This window comes from Myotis myotis, unplaced genomic scaffold, assembly GCF_014108235.1.
Source record: "Myotis myotis isolate mMyoMyo1 unplaced genomic scaffold, mMyoMyo1.p scaffold_m19_p_5, whole genome shotgun sequence".
Taxonomy (NCBI): domain Eukaryota; kingdom Metazoa; phylum Chordata; class Mammalia; order Chiroptera; family Vespertilionidae; genus Myotis; species Myotis myotis.
The window spans coordinates 91483080-91506138 of record NW_023416357.1 but is presented as its reverse complement, the minus strand read 5'-3'; the positions used below and the strand labels follow the sequence as shown (position 1 = coordinate 91506138).

The window sequence follows — 23059 nt, the reverse complement described above, 5'->3', positions numbered from 1 at the left end:
CCAGATTCCTAAGGTCTAGTCCAAAGTCCATGCAGTTTTTAGTTTGTTGAAGACAATTATAAAACAGTGGCCACTTCAATTTTTCAAAATATGAGTTATAAAATACACTTTGATGTCAGTGGGTGATTTGTTTTCTCTCATGAAAAACAAACTTTCAGATCTGGTAAGCTACGAACTACTGGGGCATTCTAGTTTTAAAAGGCTAATTTGTGAGAAATTAACTTCATATATAGTCATTTCTCTGCAAATGACTGAAATTCATACACTTGGCCTCACTCTTTTTTTTTAATCCTCGCCTGAGGCAATTTTTCATTGATTTTTAGAGAGAGTAGAAGGGAGGGGTGAGACAGAAATATTGATGTAAGAGAGACACATCGATTGGTTGCCTCCCACACACACCCCAACTAGGGCTGGGGATCGAATCTGCAACCAAGATATGTGCCCTTAACCAGAATCGAACCTGGGACCCTTCAGTCCATGGGCCAATGCTCTGTCCACTGACCCAAATTGGCCAGGGCATTTGGCCTCACTTTTAACTCCCAACTTCTGTTTGTGTCTCCAGTTGCTCACTAGACAGTTGTACATCACCTCAAACTCAACTTTTCTAAAATTCAACTAACCTTTCCAAGATGGCCCCATCTGTTTACAGTGACCTGTTTCTATCAGATGTACTGTTCTTCTTCCCCAGTTCTGAAACCTAGCCAGCATCTTGGATTTTTCTTTCTCTCTAGGCACCAAAGTCCACAAATAATAATAATAATAATTACTATTATTATTATTATTATTATTAGAAATACTGTTATTCTTTTTTTTTTTATTTTAGAGAGAAGAGAGAAACATCGATTTGTTCCACTTATTCATGCATTCATCAGTTGCCTCTTGTATGTGTTCTTACCAGAGATCAAACTCACAATTTTGGTGTATCAGGACAACACTCTAACCAGCAGAGCTACCCGACCAAAGCCCATAAGTTATTTTCTTAACATCTTCTGGATAGATTGATCCCTTTCTTTTACTACCTTTGCCATTTTCATTTTTGTCACCTTAGTTCCAGCAGTGATAACAGTTCATTTGTAACTTGTTCCAACCTAATCCTTCTTGATGAGATTTATTATCCTAATGCACAGCTGTCTGCTCTCATTGCCTCTGACACCTTTATGTGCTCCCATTGGCTCACCTGTCTTTAACCAGGCACATAAGACCCTGTATCGGACCTGTAGCTCCTATATCACTCACTGCTCCCCATGAAAACACTGAGAGCAGCGCCCAAGTCAGGCCCATCTTTTCTGACCCCTTGCCCAGCCCTCAATGGGAGCCTTATATCTTTCCTTTGACACTGAGTCCAGATGTGAATATGAATGTACCTAAAGGGCCTTCCCAATGTCCAAGCTCATAGGAAAAGTTCAGTAAATAGCAGTGTTTCAGTTGTTTCCTGGGATGATACTGTCCACATGGTAGTTGTTTAATAACTATTAACCAAGTAAAGAAACTACTCAAAATGATTTCTTTTTCCAGAAACCTATATATAAGATCTCTCACTTCTTTAGCAATTTGAAGAGACTGTACAAAGTAAAGCACTTAGAAAATTTTTCAAAGTTCCTTAATAGCCCTGGCCAGTGTGCTTAGTGGTTAGACCATCAGCCTGTGCATCAAAGGTTCTCAGGTTCAATTCCTGGTCAAAGGCACGTACGTATCTGGGTTGCAGGTTCACTCTCTGCCAGCCCTGCCCCCAGCCTTCCCTGTCCTCACATTGATTTTTTTTCTCTCTCCCCATCTCACCCTCCTTTCTGCTCTCTCTAAAATAAAAAATAAATCAATAGAAAATATATCCTCAGGTGAGGATTAATAACAACAAAAAGTGTTCCTAAACATACAAGTAATGAGCAAATGTGATTATCAGAAATGATTTAGAATTTGTCATTAAGAACATTTATTTAGGTTCTTTTCTTCCAAATAGAACAGTTTTTAATAGACCTATACAAAAGATTGTTTCCGTCTTTGCTACCATCAATTGTAAATAACTATTATTTATTTAAATTAACACTAAGCTTAAAATTTAGTTCTGTTTATTCTGAGTTGAAAATCTCCCATTAGTGTTTGGCCAAAAGAAATATAATACAGTATACTTTCTATAATTTTATATATATATATATATATATATATGTTTCACAATTATTAAAATGTCAGACATTTTCATTAAGAACAACTCCGTAAGTACAAAGAAACCACACACCAGGCAAACAATCATGACCCTCTCCACTCAACACACCCACTACTAATACTTCACTGTATTTTCTTCTAGTCTTTGTTTATAGATTTGCTCATTTAAATTATAGTGTTATCATGTTCTATGTAAAAATGTTCACCTTTTAAAGGGTGATAAAATTCTCTTATCACTGCATTTGAAAAATCAGGTAAATTGCCATATGCCCAGCTCTGTACTAGGCACTTTACTTGCATTCTCTTATTTCATCCTTAAAACCTCCTAATGGCCGAAACCGGTTTGGCTCAGTGGATAGAGCATCGGCCTGCGGACTGAAAGGTCCCAGGTTCGATTCCGGTCAAGGGCATGTGCCTTGGTTGCGGGCACATCCCCAGTGGGGAGTGTGCAGGAGGCAGCTGGTCGATGTTTCTCTCTCATCGATGTTTCTAACTCTCTATCTCTCTCCTTTCCTCTCTGTAAAAACTCAATAAAATATATTAAAAAAAAAAAAAAAAAACCTCCTAATGAATAGCTGAAACAAATATAATATTGAATGTCAACTATAATTGAAAAATACCTTTTTAAAAAAAAGATTGATTCAGTGATACAGAGTGACCCATATCCTCAGGTTAATATGGACTCTTCAACTGGTGATAAAAATTCTTGGAATCTTAAAAATAAACAAACAGAAAAACTCCTGAAGAGGTAAATCTATTACCACCCTCATTGATACTTGAGAAAGCTATGAAGGACTCTTTGCTTTTGCATCAGACTCGCTGGCTCCCTGGTGGGCCCTTGGGAATCTTGAAATCTGGGCACAACAATATTAATATAAATCTATTTTAATTATGAAAAGTAACAATACAAAGAAATGGACAATAAAAACTTCATAACTATGATTATCTTTGTATATCCCCTGCTGGTTTTTTCCCATTTGAATGTTTTATATGACTATATAAATATAGGTTATATCTATATTTAAAAAAAAAAAAAAAGAGAAAGCTGAGACTCAAAGAGGTCGAGACCCACAACTGGTAAAGGGCAGAGGTGGGGTAAGAACCAAGGCAGCCCAATCCTGGGACGTGTGTTCTTTTTTTCTTTTCTTTTTTTTAATATGTTTTTATTGATTTCAGAGAGAGGAAGGGAGAGGGAGAGACATCATCGGCTGCCTCCTTCATGTCCCCTACTGGGGACCAAGCCTACAACCCTGAATTGAATTTAGCAACCTCCTGGGGCATGGGTCAACGCTCAATCACTGAGCAACACTGGCCAGACTTGGGACTTGTGTTCTTATCTACTGTGCCTGCAAAGTGTAAACTGAGCTCAGTGTGATCAGTGTGACTGATTTACATTTTTTCTTTCACAATAGCGACATTGAGAAACTCACCCACCACTGTGATAATGCCTACACTGTGATAATACCGGGAACACAATGAATAATCATTTTTTAGCCCCTGTTTACACCACACACCATCCTAGCCACTATACTGTCATGGTCTCTAGTCCTCACAGTAGGTCTTGAAGGTTTTGTATTGTTACCACCATTTCATAGCTGAGAAAAAAGGCCCAGGGAGCTCAAGAAATTTTATGCACAGTCACAGAGCTAGTGAGTTGCAGAGTTGAGATTCTAACTCCATGGTATTCTCCATCATACTGCCTCTTAATAAAAAAGTCTCATGAGCCTTAGATGAGAATAAGAAGAGAATGGATCCTTTGCCATTTGCATATTAGTGATATTAGCATATTTCTCTGGCACCAAATTGGCCAGACCCAGAGGGCATGATATGCATGTTTGGGTTGATTTGGGGAAAAGGGTAATATTGAGCCATGGTGGGGTTGATCGGGCACAGAGCACCTCAAAAAAAAGGCTTCACTTACTTCTTAGAACTGCTCCTGTGGGAACCTCTGAAGTCAAATGGCTATGAAATAAATAATTACCTAAAGGAAAGGCAGATTTATTTGGACAAAATGTGTTATTTATGTGAAATACATTTTGTTCTTGTTGTTAATCTGCACTCCAGGATATTTTTCCATTAATTTTTAAGGAGAGCAGAAGAGAGAGGGAAAGACAGAGAGAAACATCAATGTGAGAGAAACACATCAATGGATTGCCTCCTGCACGAGCCCTGATCAGAGCCCAGGCCAGGGAGGAGCCTACAACCAAGGTAGATGCCTTTGACCGGAATTGAACCCAGGAACTTTGGTCTGCAGGCCGACGCTCTATCCACTGAGCCAAACTGAAATACATCTATTATTGCCAACTCCAGACATTTCACCGGGCCAAGAAGCTGGTTTATTTTAAATCACACCCACTGAAAAGATTTTAATTGAAAAAACTGAGACTAGAGAAATTACATTTTCAGAAGAAATTAGTGAAAGAGTAGGATCTAGAATTCTCCACACTGCCTCCCAAGTCTATTGAACTTGCCACTACACTATTTTGCTTTACCTAATTTTCAAAAGTAAGACAGGCGAGGAAGAAATTCAGTAATGTTTATCTGGATTTTGGAATGTGAATTTTTAGAAATCAAATTTGTCGCATTTAAAAATTAGCTTTAATTGAATGGCAGTAATCTCAAATACCTACTAAACTGATTGTCCTATTCCTGTTGCTGTCTCTCTCTTTTTCTAGATTTAACGATGCTTTACAGCAGTTTTCTAAGTCTGAAATTTTCTATGCCTGTGAATCCCACAATTTGCTAAGAGATGGAGGAATCTCAGCAACATGACCTGAACACGATGACCCTTGAGAAAGACGATCCCCTCGAGAGCACCAGCCCTCAGATTTCTGTTAGTGAATTTTCTTGCCACTGCTGTTACGACATCCTGATTAACCCCACCACCTTGAACTGTGGGCACAGCTTCTGCCGGCACTGCCTAGCTTTATGGTGGACCTCTTCAAAGAAAACAGAGTGTCCAGAATGCAGAGAAAAATGGGAAGGTTTCCCCAAAGTCAATATTCTCCTCAGGTATGTTCAGTCCATGTTGGTAGCACATACTGCTTGTTCGATATGGTTTCTCTTAGTGGGGCAGCCATGTCTGAAAAACACAGACACACACAGCTGAACTACTGTGGTCATTTTGGATCTGCTGGAATATAAATCAGGGAGCTCAAGGACCTGAAAATCCAAACTCGCTTCCTCATAGGTGACTGTGATTTGTTTATATTTATTATAAATAAAAGAAATTCTCGTTATCAGACCATTGCTTGTAATCCTTTGCCATATAATACTTTTTTAAAAATATTTTTTTATTGATTTCAGAGAGGAAAGGAGGGGGGAGAGAGATAGAAACATCAGTGATGAGCGAGAATCACTGATTGGCTGCCTCCTGCACACCCCCCACTAGGGATCAATCCTGCAACTTGGGCATGTGCCCTGACCGTGAATCAAACTGTGACCTGGTTCACAGGTCATCACTCAACCACTGAGGCACACCAGCCAGGCCATATAATACTTTTTATTGATGTGTATTCAATGAAAACACTCTAGGTCTAATGGGGAAAATGCTATCTATATATATAAAAACCTAAGTGACCGGCCAACCGGCCAGTAGCTATAACGTGCACTGACCACCAGGGGGCAGACGCTCAACGCAGGATCTGCTGAGCAAATTTGCAGAGTGCCCTCTCGCACTCCAGGACCCCTTGGGGAATGTCGGACTGCCAGTTTCAGTCCGATCCCCATAGGCCAGGCCAAGGGACCCCACCGCTGCACAAATCTGTGCACCAGGCCTCTAGTAACTGTATAATTCTGAGTAACTGGTTTGATGCTGACTTTCATAGTCTTTGACTAACCTCTGTGCCAGCTAACACATTAATTGAAGTAGATTCTATTGCATACATAGCATCACACAATAAATGGCAATACACCTTTCAGTTATCAGGTTATTCCATTCATAATGTTTGTAATGTTTAAAGTTCTTTGGGGATGTTGCTTATTATGAGGTCTTTGAGACTAAATTCCTTGTCTCTTCTTCTGTTGTTGTTTTGGTATTAATAGAGTACCAAAAAGTTCCATGAAAACATTAATTCAACTTTCTCCTTTTCACAGGAGGTGTATTTACAAACACTTTGGTCTTGATGGTTGATCTTTTCTCTTACTACTCTACTTCACTTTTTTCTTTTTTTACACATTAAATTTTTTTTTTTTTTTTTTTTTTTGAGAAAGAGATAGAGAAACACTGATTTCTTCCATTTCTTTATGCTTTCATTGGTTGATTGTATGTGCCCTGACCAGGAATCAAACCTGCAAGCAACCTTGGTGTATTGGGACAATGCTCTAATCAACTGAGCTATCTGGCCAGAGCACGAATTAATTTTTAATAACCTAAGCAATACATACATACATTCATTTGTTTACATTCTTTTTAAAATATTAGAGCATTACTGATAAAGCTAAAAATCCCTTTGACCCCGTCTCCATCTTATAATCCTTCCTTCCTTTGTCCCAGAGTAACTTCAGTTATGACTTAGTTGTGATTTCTTTCAGACTTTTAAAAAGATATATATATATATATATCAATAAGAAATGCAAACACTTCCTCATATCAGTGGTATTCTATCTGTATAGTTCTGAAGTTTACTGTTTTCAGCCCTGACCGGTTTGGCTCAGTGGACAGAGCATCAGCCTGCAGACTGAAGGGTCCCAGGTTTGATTCCGGCCAAGGGCATGTACCTTGGTTGCAGGCACATCCCCAGTAGGGGGTGTGCAAGAGGCAACTGATTGATGTTTCTCTCTCATCCATGTTTCTAACTCTCTATCCCTCTCCCTTCCTCTCTGTAAAAAAAAAAAAAAAAAAAAAATCAATTAAAGTTTACTGTTTTCATTCAACACTATGTATGTCTTAAATTTATCCATCTTGATAAACAGTGATATCCAGTAAATTCATTTTTAAAGCTATGTAGTGTTCCATTGTATGAATATACTGTGTTTTATTTAGCTGTTTTCCTAATACAGTGGGGCCTTGACTTACGAGTGTCCCGGCTAACGAGTTTTTTGAGATACCAGCTGTCTCTCGGCCGATTTTTTGCATTGAGTTGATAGAGTAATTTGAGTTAACGAGCTCGGTCTCGGAACGAATTAAACTCGTAAGTCAAGGCCCCACTGTATGTCCCCTAAAAATAGGTCATTTCCCATTTTTTTACTGTTTCAAAGTACTAGAGTACTTGCGTATTATTAAATGTTGGCAGTATTGTTTTGGCTTTTAGACATTGTAAGTATATTTAGCAAAACAACTCTGTTGTGATTTTTTTCTGTTCTCCGTAGGGATGCCATTGAAAAGTTATTTCCTGATGCCGTTAGGATGCGATTGGAAGACGTTCAGCAGAATAATGACATAGTCCAGAGCCTTGCAGCCTTTCAGAAATATGGGAATGATCAGATTTCTTTAGCTCCCAACGCAGGCCGAGTGAATCAGCAGAGAGGAGGGGGATTCTTTTCAGGAGTGCTCTCAGCTTTAACTGGTGTGGCAGTAAGTTTATAACTTTTTCACTGTCCCCACCTCCCAGGGTTTCTACTGAAGTCAGTTCTGTTTAAATAACCTAAATGATTGATGACATAGCTGTTTGTGGTAATTCAGTGCATTCATTGAAATCTGCTGGGTTGTATGAGTCTTTGAGGATGTTGCTTACTCAAGTCGACAACATAATAGTCAGAGCCCAGTAAATGTTAGCTTTCTCTCATTTCATCTTCCTCCCATTTTAGAGATGAGGAAATAGGTGTCAGAACTGGAATATGAGACCATGTCTGCCTTGATAGTGTCCTGAGCACAGCCTTTTACTAACTCCCAATGTAAAGACTATTTCCTTTATTTAAGTTCCTTGCTACAGAAATCTATATGTTATAAATTTTTCAATAGAAAAAGCACATGAGTTAGTCATGTTGGCCAGGTTGATGGGGTCATGTGTTCGATGTTCCCAGGCACCCTGTGAAGAGTCCCTCCCGCTCCTGTCTCTGTTCCCTTACGACCCAACAATTAGCAGAGAGTTGAGCCTGCCAAGAGTTGTGCTCCCCCACTTTCTGGCACTGGCCTTGCCCTGCTTCTGTGTACAGACTTGGCATAATTCCCTTCTAGCTCAGCCTCTCCCCTTCCCTGCCCCACATTCACGTATTTAGGAACTGGCAACTCTAACTTTTCTGTGTCTTAAAATCCCTGTCACTTTTCCCCAGGTGGTCCTGCTCGTGTATCACTGGAGCAGCAGGGAGTCTGAGCATGACCTCCTGGTCCACAAGGCTGTGGCCAAATGGACAGCGGAAGAAGTTGTCCTCTGGCTGGAGCAGCTGGGCCCTTGGGCCTCTCTCTACAGAGACAGGTTTTTAGCCGAAAGAGTAAATGGAAGGTGAGGAGCAAAATCTTTGACACATCACTGACATTTTTTAAAACAGCTTTATTGAGACATATTTACATACCAGAAAATTCACCATCTAAAGTGTTTAGTCAGTGGTTGGGGTTTTTCTGTTTGTTTGTTTTTTTAATATATCTTACTGATTTTTTACAGAGAGGAAAGGAGAGGGATAGAAAGCTAGAAACATCAATCAGCTGCCTCCTGCACACCCCCACCGGGATGTGCCCGCAACCAAGGTACATGCCCTTGACCGGAATCGAACCTGGGACCCCTCAGTCCACAGGCCGATGCTCTATCCACCGAGCCAAAACAGTTAGGGCAGTCAGTGGTTTCTAATGTATTCAAAGATATGATAATGTTCTAGTTTTAGAACATTTTCATCACCCCCAAAAAGAAAGCTCAATCCTTGTTTCCCCCATCACTCTGCCCTATGTACCACCATTCTACTTTGCCTATTCAGAGTATTTCATATAAATGGAATTATATAATATGTGGCCTTTTATGTCTGGCTTTTTCATATCATGTTTTAAGGGTTCATACAAGTTGTAGCATTCATTTTTATGGCTGAATAATATTCCATTATGTAACTACACAACATTTTATTTATCCATTCTTTAGTTGATGGACATTTGGGTTGATTCCAGTCTGGGCCTATTATGAACAATTCCACTGTGATCATTTGTGTACAAGTTTCTGTGTGGATATATATTTCAGTACTCTTGGAGTGCAATTGCTGGGTCATAAGTGTGTGTTTAACTTCTTGAGGAACTGTCAAACTGTTTTAAACTGAAAATACGGTCTACTAAATAGGTCTGTGTCTATATTTACATATTTGTGTACATATACATATAGACAAATGTATGTATATATGCTAGAGCAACGGTTGCCAACTGGTGGTCCTCAGACCACTGATGGTCCGTGAGGTCCAAAAGGTTGGCTGTGCTAGAGTCTATTTAATTGATCTCTACCAAAAAATATTTGGATTATTTCCTTTTTCCTTTTATAGACAGTTTCACACAACATTGTAGCAAGTACCTGGAGGAACACATTAGTATGAGGAACTGATAAGTTGCTCTGAGGAGGCCTGCTTCTGCCCATCAACAAACCCCTGCCCTTCCAGAGCACTGTCCATCTTTGCTGGGATCCCTCCCTTCCTTGGAGGGACAGTGTAGGGATGTTACTTAGAACACCATGCAGTGCTGAGAGGAGCTGCTTGTTTCAGACTTGGAGTCCACTCACTGCCAGGCTGCCTGACTGTCCCACTTCCCACCCCAGTCACTTTCCTCCCTGAACTGAACTTCCAATATTTGACTCTCTTTTGTGGAAACAGAATGCTCCCACTGTAATTGTCTGGGGGATTTTTTGTGTAAAAGTTAGTGTGCCCCTCCCCCAGCCCAGAATTGTGGTTTTAAAAAAAATTCTAGTTAATACAACATATCTTTGCATAACTGCCGTTTCTTCCAGAGGACAGATTCCTAAAACTGGAATTGCTGGATCAAAGGGAGTAAACCTCTGCTACTTAAATATTACCAAATTACCCACAAAAGGACATCAGTGCACAGTCCTCCAACAGTGGTGTGGGGCTCACCTGCCAATGCGCAAGGGAGTTTCTAACAGTGAATCGCTGTGCAGGTGGATTTGTGTTTTCTGATGAAAGGGAATAGATGAGACATCTGCAATTATTTTTATTAAATCACTACCCCGAAACAACTACTTCTAATGTCATAACGTTTTATTGGCTTTCTTCCCAACTTTTTTTCTATGCACACACAATTTTAAAAAACAGAGCAAGCCCTGGCCAGTGTGGCTCAGTTGGTTGGAGCGTCCGTTGTCCCATACACCAGAAAGTGTCAGATTCGATTCCAGGTCAAGGCACATACCCAGGTTGTGGGTTTGATCCCCAGTTGGGGCACCTACAGGAGGCAACCAATCAGTGTTTCTCTCTCACATCGCTGTCTCTCTGTTTCTCTCCCTCTCCCCCCAAGCAAATAAATAAATAAAATTGTCCCACTTTTGATGTTTAGAAAAAAGGAAAAATAAAAAACAGAGTAATATGTGAGAGATCAGAGTGCATAGCTGAAAGATCAAAGGTTAGGAGCAAAGCAGGCCTGGGTGTGGCTTGGGTAGGTCACTTTATTTCTCTGAGCCAGTTTTCTCATCCACAAAATGGGCATAAGGCCACTTACCCTACAGAATTGTTAAATGGATCAGTGATGATTTATGAAAGTATTTTCACATAGTCATTGGCAAATAGTAAGCAGTCAATTGTTTGGTGTTATTAATGGTATTTTACTTATTAGGTATCTTACCTTACCTCAAGGCTAAAGTATTTGTGTTGATACGATGTAACTCTGTGGAAAGTTTCCTTCCAGTACACAACCTCAAAAAAATTCTCCTATCAACCTCTCCACCACAGATTGCTTTTAACTTTAACAGAGGAAGAATTTTCAAGGGCACCGTATACCATAGAAAACAGCAGCCACAGAAGAGCCATCCTCATGGAATTGGAGCGTGTCAAAGCACTAGGCGTGAAGCCCCCCCAAAATCTCTGGGAATATAAGGTGAATTCTTTATTTTTTTTAATTGAAAAAAGTATAGAGAACAACATAAATCACCTGCATGCCCACTGCTTAAAACATCACAGATACGATTGAAGCCCTGCCTCCCACCCTCTCTATAGATCCCACACTCCTACAGCAAAGCACTAGGAGCATTGTTCTATAGGTTTTTAACCTTAACCTAAGAGGCGTGAACTGAGCCTGTCCTTCTGCAAGTGGTATTTATCTCTGTGGCTCCCGTTCATTCGTTTTCTTTGTGGGCAGGTTTCCATTGCACAAGTTTGTGACAATGTATGCATTTTCCTGTTGGTGTACACTGAGATTATTCTCATTTCTGTATTAACTGTATATGTTTATGTGGTATTAACAATTCATGGGCGTGGGGTGGGGGAGTTCATGAAAAATAATGTCTTTTATGGGCTTCTTAAGGGGTAATAATGAAAAAATGTTTGGAAACAATACTTTAGAATAAAGTATCCCCATATATGTCTATGTCTCACCTAAGTTAGGACACAAAGTTATTTTTAGAAGTTAGATTTTTCTAGAAACTATTAGTATGGGAAATTTCAAACATACCCAAAAGCAAGATAAAAAAAAACCTGCCATCTGTCCATACCAGGGCCATGTTTATTTCAATAATACCCCCACCTAAAGATTATTTTGAAAATCTGAGACGATTTACCCCTTAAGGAGCCCTTTATTTATTTATTTATTTTTTCAGGTGATCATCATAGCCAGGTTCTCTTGTCAGGGTCTCCAGCTAGGTTCTGTAGTCAGTTCTCCAGCCAAGTTCTGTCTAAGATCTCCAGCCAGGTTCTGTAGCCATGTTCTCTCACTAGGTTCTCCAGCCAGGTTCGGTCGCCAGGTTCTGTAGCCGGGTTCTTCAGCCAGGTTCTGTCTAGGTTCTCCAACCAAGTTCTGTAGCCAGGCTCTGTCCAGGATCTTTTGCCATGTTCTCTTCAGCGAAGTTCTTCTGTCTCTAGGTTCTGTGTAGTTTCTGTGTCTAGGTTCTGTGTAGGTTCTGTGTCTAGGTTCTGTGTCTAGGTTCTGTGTCTAGGTTCTTCTCTAGGTTCTGTAAGGAGCCCTTTAAAGACTTGACTTGGGGAGTTGAATACACAATACAATATACAGATGATGTAGTATAGAATTGTACGCCTGAAACCTATATAATTTTATTAACCATTATCACTCCAATAAATTCAATTATAAAAGGGGGGAAAAAGAATAAAACAAGATGAAGCCTAAAAAAAAAATAACTAAAATACCACTCTTAGGTTTTACGCCGCTGTAAGGAAAAACCGTGAGTCCAAAAAGAGACCAGATTAAACAGGCTTTATTGGGAGCACACGGGCGGGTTCACCGGCTCAGAGAGGGGAGCCGGAGAAGCCGCGCCCAACCTGGGCAGGGGCAAGGTTTTATACTTTTCTGAGGCAATTGTTGCTGGCCGAAACTGGTGGCAGTCGGGGCTTTCCATGGTCAGGTGAAACCTGCAGTCTGTCCTGTGGTTTGGTCATTTTCCGGAGCCGTTTGTCCGGCAGAGATTTTTCACCGGGGTGGGGTGGTTTCCAGACGTCAGTGTGGACAGGTCAGCTTCTCACTGGCCCAAGAGAGGGAGGGGGTCCTTTCGCCCCGGGGCAGGGTGCCAGCGAATACCAGACATTCCGGACTCTATGATGGGATAAGAGGACGATGTGATCATCTGGAGAGGGAGGTATATGTGAGAGGAGGGTATAGGGGTTGGGGACGACTGGAGAGATAGGGATTACAGCCGAATTGATTATGCAGAGGTCCTGAACCAGTCTATACTGCCCGTTGGGTTTTTTAACTGGGAGGATGGGGGAGTTACAGGGGGAGTTGATGGGAATGAGGAGCCCCTGGGTTTTTAGCTTGGTGATTATGGGGCTAAGTCCCATCCGGTGAGTGCGAGAGATGGGGAACTGGGGGCGGTTAGGATAGGAATGAGGAATTTTCAGTTTTACAAGGGCTGGTATATGATGCCTGGCCACAGAGGGAGTTTCAGTATTCCAGACCCCAGGGTTTACTTCGGGTAGAAGAGGGTGTGAAGGAGGGGAGGGGGCGTCGGACATATAGTCCAGGAGAACAGCTATGAGGGGGTGGTCCGAGGAGGAGAAGGTTATGGATGCGTGGAGTTTAGTTAAAATATCCCGCCCCAGTAGGGGGACAGGGCAAGTTGGGATAATGAGGAAGGAGTGTGAAAAAAGGCGGTCTTGGAACTGGCAGGCTAAAGGAGTTGTTTGCCTGGGGGTTGAGGGGGGCCCATCTATCCCCGTAACTGAGATCTGGGAAGGAATACTAAGGCCCAAATGAGAGGGGAGGACCGAGTAGGTAGCCCCCGTGTCTACCAAAAAGGAGATAGACTTACCCGCTACCTGGAGAACTACCCTGGGCTTGGCGAGGGTCACCGGAGTCGTGGAGCCAGGGCTACTTCATTCGTCCGCCAGCCCGAGGAGCTCCATTGCTGGGTATACCTGGTTCTCAAGCCCCCCACATGGAGATGTAGAGGGCCGAGCCAGGGTCGGACAGTCCGACTTCCAGTGCCCAGAGCGTTTGCACAGAGGACAGGGCTTTGTTGGCGGCCGGGGCTGGGGGCACGATTTAGCCCAGTGGCCTTCTTTACCACATTTGAAGCATGCCCCTGGTGGGGATCGGAACCCACCCTTTGAGGGCTGGCGCCGACCCGGTTCCCCTGCCGGCCGCAGAGCCGCCACCAGAGCCTGGGTCTGAAGGGATACCTTCTCACGGAGCCGCTCCTGTCGGGCGGCTTCTGCCGTCTCCTCCCGGGCATTAAAGACTTTAAAGGCCATTTTTACCAGGTCCTGTATGGGGGTTTCAGGGCCCTCCTCAACCTTTTTGAGTTTCTTTCTGATATCGGGAGCAGATTGGGAAATAAAGTGTGAGGCCAGGACAGTAGCCCCATTGGAGGAGCTAGGGTCAAGACGGGTGAATTTTATGAGGGCTTCTTGAAGGCGGTTAAGAAAAAGGGCAGGGTTTTCATTAGCTTGTTGGGTGATTTCTCTTAATTTATCATAGTTTACTACTTTATTGGAGACAGCATCCATCCCTCTGAGGAGGTATCTTAGCAGGGTGTTACGGTTAGGGATGTTAGAGCCTTGCCCAGTCTGGTAATTCCATAAAGGATCCTCCCGGGGAACAGCCTGCTCTCCTATGGGGACAGTGGGATCTACTTCATGGTCCCGGTCAGCCTGGTGTCGAGCCGCGGCGATGGTACGTTCGCGCTCATCCGGGGTGAGGGAGGATGAAAGGAGGACATGTACATCATGCCAGGTTAAATCATATGTCTGAGTTAAGTATCGAAATTCTTTTATATATGAGGTTGGATCAGCTGAGAACGATCCTAGGCGTTTCTCAATTTGGGAGAGATCTTGGAGTGAGAAGGGGACATGAACCCGGACCAGACCTTCGGCCCCCACTACCTCGCGGAGGGGGCAAAGAGGGGCCGGGGTTGAAGAATGTGAGCGGGTATGAGAGGCAACCGGAGAGGAGAGCGAGGACGGTTGAGGTTCGGGTTCCTGAGCCGGGGATTCCGGGGGAGGAGAAGGGACAGAGCGGGTTTCGGGGACGACAGGAGAAGTCGGGGGACGACCGGCTCGGTCAGGGGGACGGTAAGGAGGAGGAGAGGAGAGGAGGTCAATGAGGTACGGGTTGAACAGGGAGAACAGAGGTCGGGGTGGGAACGTATGTCCCAAAAAGCCTGGACGTAGGGGACCTCAGAATCTTTGCCCGTGCGCCGGCAGTAATTATCTAAGTCTGTTAGAACATTAAAGTCAAAGGTGCCAGTTGGGGGCCAGCGGGACTGGTTATCTAGAGGATATTGAGGCCATTGTTGTTGTGAGAGAGAAATTAAGCGTTTGGCCTTGAGTGTCTGAGTGTACCCCAATTTGGAAAAATTTTTAAGGAGACACCCTAGAGGTGTCTTAGGATCCGGTCTGGACTCTGAGACTCCCATAGTTGAGGGGTTTCCCGCTCCCCGAGATTAGAGACAAAGCACCAAGGGAGGCGTCCCACCGATTGGTACAGAGTCCCGGTTCTGGGTTGGGGTCTGAAGAGGACCAAGGACGTCTCCTTTGTCCTCAAAGAGACCGGACAGTGGCCCTCTGAGGGCGGAGGAGTTCTCTCGGCACGGCCGCGACTTAGGACGAGAGGCTCCGGACGGATCTCGGAGAGCAGGAAGGAAAGGGAGGGAGGTTTCCCGTGTGACTTACTGGAGATGGAGTCCGGGGGAAGTCCAGGCCGAGGTCCGGGGCGGCAGACCGGGGAAGTGAGCTGGACCTGCCAATCGACTCGGACCCCGGCACCTCAGAGTCTGGGAGTTAGCCCGGGCGAGCTGCCGCTGCCCACTGCTTCCCAGGTCGTAAGAGGAGACCGGGGCGAGGATCGTCCGAGTCCGAGACCCACTCCCGGGTTTCGGCACCAAATCTTAGGTTTTACGCCACCGCAAGGAAAAACCGTGAGTCCAAAAAGAGACCAGATTAAACAGGCTTTATTGGGAGCACACGGGCGGGTTCACCGGCTCAGAGAGGGGAGCCGGAGAAGCTGCGCCCAACCTGGGCAGGGGCAAGGTTTTATACTTTTCTGAGGCAATTGTTGCTGGCCGAAACTGGTGGCAGTCGGGGCTTTCCACGGTCAGGTGAAACCTGCAGTCTGTCCTGCGGTTTGGTCATTTTCCGGAGCCGTTTGTCCGGCAGAGATTTTTCACCGGGGTGGGGTGGTTTCCAGACGTCAGTGTGGACAGGTCAGCTTCTCACTGGCCCAAGAGAGGGAGGGGGTCCTTTCGCCCCGGGGCAGGGTGCCAGCGAATACCAGACAACCACCATTGTACCCCCTAAAATAATTCTCTATATATTATCACTTGTCAGTATTCAAACATCCCACATCATTTTTTCCCCCAGTAGATTTGTTCCAAACAGGATCCAAACAAAGTCCACTTTTGGTTGTTATGTCTCCTAAGTCTCTTAGTCTATAGGTCCTCCTCCTTGTTTTTGTTACTCTGTATTTATTTGTTGAAGAAACCAAATAACTTGTCCTGTAGTTTTCCCACATCTTGAATTTTGCTGGTTGTCTTTCTGTGTTGTCACCCAATAGGTTCCTTTGTCCCTTACATATCCTGTACTCTAGTAGTTTGATCTAGAACAGCAGTTCTCAACCTGTGAGTCGCAACCCCTTTAGGGGTCGAACGACCCTTTCACAGGGGTCGCCTAAGACCATCAGAAAACACATATATAATTACATATTGTTTTTGTGATTAATCACTATGCTTTAATTATGTTCAATTTGTAACAATGAAATTGGGGGTCACCACAACATGAGGAACTGTATTAAAGGGTCATGGCATTAGGAAGGTTGAGAACCACTGATCTAGAGCTTGCTTTGGTTTCAGTTTCATATTTGGCAAGACTACCTCATAGGTAATGGTGTTTTCTTCCATTAAGAGGCATGTATGTATGTATGTGTGTGTGTGTGTGTGTGTGTATGTATGTGTGTATATATATATATATAAATAAATGCAAAATGACCGGACAGCGGAACGACCGGTTGCTATGACATGCTTTGACCACCAGGGGGCAGACCCTTAAAGCAGAAGCTGCCCCCACCCCACAGGCCCTGATTGCCTGATTGGGGCCTGCCAGCCAACCTCTCAGTCTCTCCCCCACAGCCAGCAGGCTCCGAACGCCTGAGGGGGAACAGGGAACCAGGGGTGGGTGGCAGTGGACGTGGGTGGCGCCAGGCCAAGGTGGGTGCAAGTGAGCGGGGCCCAGATCACCCTACCAGTTGCCCCACACACAGAGGACGACTGGTAGCGGGGGGAGGGGCCAGATGCTGGCAGCTGCAGAAGATCAGCCCTGATCGCAGGCCAGGCCTAGGGACCCTACCCATGCACAAATTTCGTGCATCGGGCCTCTAATAATGTTTATAATGTTCAGTTGTCTCTTTTCTATGGTTACAGCCACTGTGACCATTGATTGTTTAGAATTCAGGGGTCCTCAAACTTTTTAAACAGGGGGCCAGTTCACTGTCCCTCAGACCGTTGGAGGGCCAGACTATAGTTTAAAAAAAAACTATGAACAAATTCCTATGCACACTGCACATATCTTATTTTGAAGTAAAAAAACAAAACGGGAACAAATACAATATTTGTATTTGCATGTGGCCCGCAGGCCGTAGTTTGAGGACCCCTGGTTTAGATTCATTGTTCATTAAGGGTTGCAAAATGGCGATACCGTAATTCTCTCATTTCTTCTTCTTTTTTAATCCTCATTAAGGATATCATTTTATTGATTTTTTTTTTTTTTTGAGGGAGAGAGAGAGAGAGATTCGTTGCCCCGACTGGGACTGAACCAGCAACCTACGTATGTCCCTAACCAGGAATCAAACTGAAACCTTTTGTTGTATGGGACGAAGTACCAACCAACTGAGCCACCTGGCCAGAGCTCATTTTTCTTCATTTGTTAGCTGAAATACATCTGGAAAAAAAAGCGGGGGGGGGGGGGGGGGGGGGATTTCCCTCAACAACCATTTTGATTACCCTAAGAACAGTTTAGACCAGAAAGTCAGATTAAGTGTTTGATTCTTTCCCTTTATTTAGCAGTTTCAGAAGAATGATTTGACTCCCTATTAATCTCCAAGGTGACCAATTTCTTTCTTTAGGAGCATTAACTGAAGATTTTAACATTCTTGATATGTTTGAATACATGTCAGTAATTATACTAATTGATGCTCATATTGTTCCATCTTTTTTGAGGAGAAGGCTCCTCAAATTATTTTCTGAGTTTGTTTTTTAAATTTAACTTTTGAATTGAAGAATAATGTGCTTGCTAGTGAATCCTTTTAACATGACCTCATTAGTCTTTGATACTTTTCCTTTCTCACTGGCAAGATGTTCAAGTTACTCTTGTACCTTTCCGTACCCAAATCTGGAATCAGCCATTTCACAAGTTGTTCCTTTTTAAAGTAACCTTTTATTATAGAAAACTTTATGTATAAACAAAAATAGAGGGAAGAGTTTATTCATATGCAAATTCAACATGTATTGACTCATGGGTATTCTTATTTCATCTGTCCCCCCTCACACCCTCCCCACACCCCTAATCCTGAGAATTTATTAAAGCACTAGAGGCCCAGTGCATGAATTTATACACAGGTAGAGTCCCTTGACCTAGCTGGCAATCAGGGCCTCTTGGTGGGGGATGAGGGGGTCGCGGGAGGTTGGCTGTGGGAGCGCACTGACCACCAGGGGACAGCTCCTGCATTGAGCATCTGCCCCCTGGTGGTCAGTGCACATCATGATGACTGGTCGACCGAGTGTTAATATGCTTATTTGCCATCCTTACATTTTCTTTGGTGATGTGTCCATTCATATCTTTTGCCCGTTTTGTTTGATTCTTAGTAGCATAAAGTAAGTTGAATTATTTTAGTTACTTTTACAATCAGGAAAAATATGAGTACACTTCATTGTAGCAAAGTTTACAAAAGTAAATAAAATGAAAATAAATTGCCACAATCCTGAGATTCAGACAGAGTTAACATTGCATTTTGCTCTGTTTTATTCTAGAAAATTTTCTGTGCATAATTTAAACAGTTCTTTTGTGTGTATTCATTCCGCAAATGTTTATTGACAAGTGGTGTGACCCAGGTGCTCCACTAGGAAAAGGATCTCAGCCCTGAACAAGGCCTTGCTTTCATGGTGCAGATACCATTGAGATCAGATTGCTACACATCTTTGAATATTTTTTTCACCTAACATTGTTCATGAGCATTCTCCAAAACTTTTCATATTCATTTTTCAATGGTTAAATATCTACTGGAACTTTATTACTTAGGTTGCATATTTTATTTTTTCTCTGTCATACACAATGCAATGCTAAGCATTCTGTACATAAGACCTTCTTCACTTCAGACTATGTTTGTTAAGTAGTGCCTACTAATAAATTGGTTAAATTAAAACATTTTTAAGAGTGATGCACTTTGCCCTGGCCAGTTTGGCTTAGTGGATACAGCATCGGCCTGAAGACTGAAGGGTCCCAGGTTCGATTCCCGTCAAGGGTACTTGCCCAGGTTGCCGACTCAATCCCCTGTAGGGGGCGTGTGGGAGGCAGCCGATCCATGATTCTCTCTAATCATTGATGTTTCTATCTTTCTCTCTTCCTCTTCCTTCCTCTCTGAAATCAATTAAAAAAAAATTTTTTTTTTAAAAGAGTGATGCACTTTGGCCCTTGCTCTTTGGCTCAGTAGATAGAGGGACAGCCTGTGGACTGAAGGGTCTCAGGTTCAATTCCGGTCAAGGGCACATGCCCAGGTTGTGCGCTTATTTTCCAGTAGGGGACGTGCAAGAGGCAGCTGACCAATGATTCTCTCTCATCATGGATGTTTCTATCTCTCTCTCTATCTCCCTTCCTCTCTGAAATCAATAAAATATATATATTTTTTAAAAGAGTGATACATTTTGCAGAATTGCTTTCTAAAAAGGTTGTGTTCTACTAGTAGTGCCTCGGAGTATGCTTCTCATCCCCCCTCCCTTCCCTAGCTGTGGAGAGAGGTTGGGTCTTTATATAACGTAGCCTCTTCTCTCCATTCATTCATTCATTGTTTATGCAAACCACGCAAAAAATGGCTGATGGCAAGGGGCGTGAGGTTGCAGACAGAGCATAGGTGGGGACTGGCTGCCATGGTTGTACCATGACCTTGTGCTCACTATTTTCTGCAGGCTGTGAACCCAGGCAGGTCCCTGTTCCTGCTGTATGCCCTCAGGAGTTCCCCCAGACTTGGTCTGCTGTACCTCTACCTGTTTGACTACACAGACACCTTCCTACCCTTCATCCACACCATCTGTCCTCTGCAAGAAGACAGCTCTGAGGAGGACATCTTCACCAAACTTCTGGTAGGTCTGCAGTGCCTTGAATGAAATTATTCCACCATTTCTCAGTGTGGTGCAGAACTGGAGACATGGCTGTAGCTTGTCATGAAGAGTTAACAACTTCAGCTTTCATTTGGATTTTGCAAGGAGATCCCCTGCAAAAGAAAACAAAGAAGGGGCTTTTGCCCTGGCTGGTTTGGCTAAGTGGTGGGAGCATAAGCCCATGAGAACCAAAGGGTCGAGGGCTCGATTCCCAGACAAGGGCACCTTCGTTGCAGGCTTGATCCAGGGTCAGGGTGCCTGCGGGACAACCGATAGATGTGTCTCTCTCAGATCGATGTTTTCTCTCTCTCTCTCCTCCACATCCCCCCCCCACTCTCTCTAAAAAATTAATGCAAAAAGTGACTTTGGGTGAGCATTTTTTAAAAAGGACCTTTTCCACCCCAAGAAGCCTATTTTGTTTCCCATATTGCATAGCAAGAGGGGCTACCCTCTGGACTTGAAATGTTTAGCGGGGAAAACCAGCATTTCTTTTATTATACAAGATAGGATAGGTCCAGATTGCCCGAGGGTTAGATTTGTGAGTCTGCTAGCTTGGGAATCTGTCTTTCAATAGGATCCCCAAAGGATGAATGATTACTTGTGTTACCACAGACAGGGGTAGTATTTGTCCTATTGGCCATAACAGTAAGGCAGCGTCCAGCTCACTGATAGGAGTCCTCTTTTAACCTGAAATGGTTGCCCATCATGGCTCTTGTTTCTTCAGCTTGACCCATGGATCCTTCAGAGTTATTGGTGGATCCCATTGACTACGTGATTTCTTCTGTCTAGTTGGTTTTTTGAGGGTATATTGTCCTTTGCATTGCTGCTCTTGGGGAAATCCCTCTGATCTGTTTACATCAAAAAGTCACATGGATATAGGAATTGTCATTTATGATCCACACCCACAAATGTTGAAATAGAATTCCTAAATCTCCTAATATCCTTTTTAAAACATTTTAGGCAAGTCTCCTACCTGACTTCAGCCTTGGATATCGTTCAAAGCCTGCTGATGAGCCCCTTTGCACAATGTTTCTCCATCCACTTTCCAGCTGTTACCTGCCCTTGCTGGACTGGAGCTTAGAAACCCATCTGACCTTTCCATTTTAACAACCCCCGGCAACCCCTGCCTGTGCATCAGGCTAACTTGTTTCTTGGAATACTCATTGCACAGTCTTACTGAACTTCCATTAACTTCTGGATGCCTATGAATTAGTTAAATACTTTTGTTAATTATCTGCTAATATCTGTAATCAAAGTTTTTATTTTCCCAAAAATTATTTTTCCAAGGTTTGTGTTAAATTTTTCCATGACTTGTTAACTTTCTACCACAGCTAAGATGTTGAATTTAGGAAACTGAGGTACACATGCAGTGATGATGAAATTATAAAACTGGTTAATTTCAATTTATATCAACCCCATTTTTTATAACTCACGATTAGAATTTTTTTGCTTCTGAACTTCTAGAATTATGTAACAAGCATCTCAGTTCAACCTCTTTGGTAATATTTAGGCAATGTAAGATTAATTATTACAAGGTGAGTTGATGGAAATTTCATTTTAGATGGTTTGGGTGTGTGTGTGTGTGTGTGTGTGTGTGTGTGTGTGTTTTAATAAATGTAAAACTCACTGGAATAACTACAATATTATATTTTGTATAAACGTCAATCTTCATAATTTTTTGTATTTTTATTTGTGTGTTATTTTTAAAGGATCTTAGAGAGCCCACATGGAAGCAGTGGAGAGAATTCCTTGTCAAATACTCCTTCCTTCCGTACCAGCTGATTGCTGAATTTGCTTGGGACTGGCTGGAAGTCCATTATTGGACGTCTCGGTTTCTCATCGTCAATGCCATGTTACTGTCGGTTCTGGAATTATTCTCCTTTTGGAGGATCTGGTCAAGAAGTGAACTGAAGTAAGTGTGTTTTTATATTGGATATGGTTGGAGCACTGGGGACTGGAAAAGATGTCTAAAGTATTAGACACAAAGACTCCTCGTGTTCTGGTTTTGAAACACCTACTTAAGCAGCAAATAGGAAAAGTTACTTTGTGGTAGCAGGGTGGAGAGGTTTTCATGGTGCTCATTGTTAAAGTGTTTCTCCATATATCTTATCCCATGTACCCTACCATATAATTCCTGGGAGTGGAGGCTGTACATGAAAGATTTTAATAATTAGGGGATAAACAAGTGGGAAAATGAAGGTGCTTTATTAAAAAAAACAATTATCGTAAAGCATAAAGAGATCTGGTGAGAAATCCTGTGGGCATGAGTTCTAATCCTGCTCTGCTGCCACTGGAACAGTAATAAGGGCTTTGGATTAATGCGTAAAATGAGAATTGGACTAGATGGTCACTGACTTAGTACTCTTGGTTGCAAGTGAAGTGACAGAAACCAATCTAAATTGGCTTTCCTAAAAAGCGAAATACCCAGTTAAGGCTTCCCACATAGCTGAATGCAGAGACCTAAATGCTACCATCCGAACCCACTGTCTCCCTTTTGCAACGCTGCTCTTTCCTGTTCAGCCTTAGGCAGCTCTCTTTAAGTGGGGGCCTTGGGTCACTCCAGCTGTAGATGGGAGCAGCTTAGCACCTTGTGGAAGGAGAGCACTTCTTTCCCTATAGTACTCATGAGTCTCAGGGCTCACGTGCCTTTACTCTGATTGGCCCAGCCTGGGTCACGTGCTCACCTGAACCCATCACTTGGTGCAGGGGTATATGGGGCTCTCCTTGTCCAGGCTCAGAGCATGTACTCATCTCCCCAGCAGGGGCTTCAGCCACACCCAGACCACATGGAAAAGAATACGGGAGGGAGGCACCCCAAAGGAAAACAGAAGGTGTTGTTAGAAGAAGGGAATGGCTGCTTGTCAGACAGAAGTAACATTACCACAGTACCCTTGAACTCTGAAATGCCCTCTATAACTCACAAGTCTTGGCTTCATCAATAAGGAGCAGCCTTATAAATAATTCTGAGAACCTGATAAGAATCTCCCTCATTTATTTCAATTCAGTGAACTCCTTTC

The 23059-nt window shown here is 43.0% G+C and overlaps 1 protein-coding gene across 4 annotated transcripts in view; it reads left to right on the top strand.

The window, feature by feature from the left end:
* Positions 1-23059, top strand: part of BFAR (bifunctional apoptosis regulator) — a 32783-nt gene that overhangs the window by 7641 nt on the left and 2083 nt on the right. For all 4 annotated transcript variants that reach the window (XM_036309598.1, XM_036309600.1, XM_036309599.1 and 1 more), the window contains exons 2-7: positions 4836-5172; positions 7471-7675; positions 8374-8543; positions 10966-11110; positions 19851-20024; positions 21752-21954. In XM_036309598.1, the coding sequence (XP_036165491.1) occupies positions 4910-5172; positions 7471-7675; positions 8374-8543; positions 10966-11110; positions 19851-20024; positions 21752-21954 (1160 nt within the window). In that variant the 5' untranslated portion in view covers positions 4836-4909. The remainder of the gene's footprint in view (positions 1-4835; positions 5173-7470; positions 7676-8373; positions 8544-10965; positions 11111-19850; positions 20025-21751; positions 21955-23059) is intronic.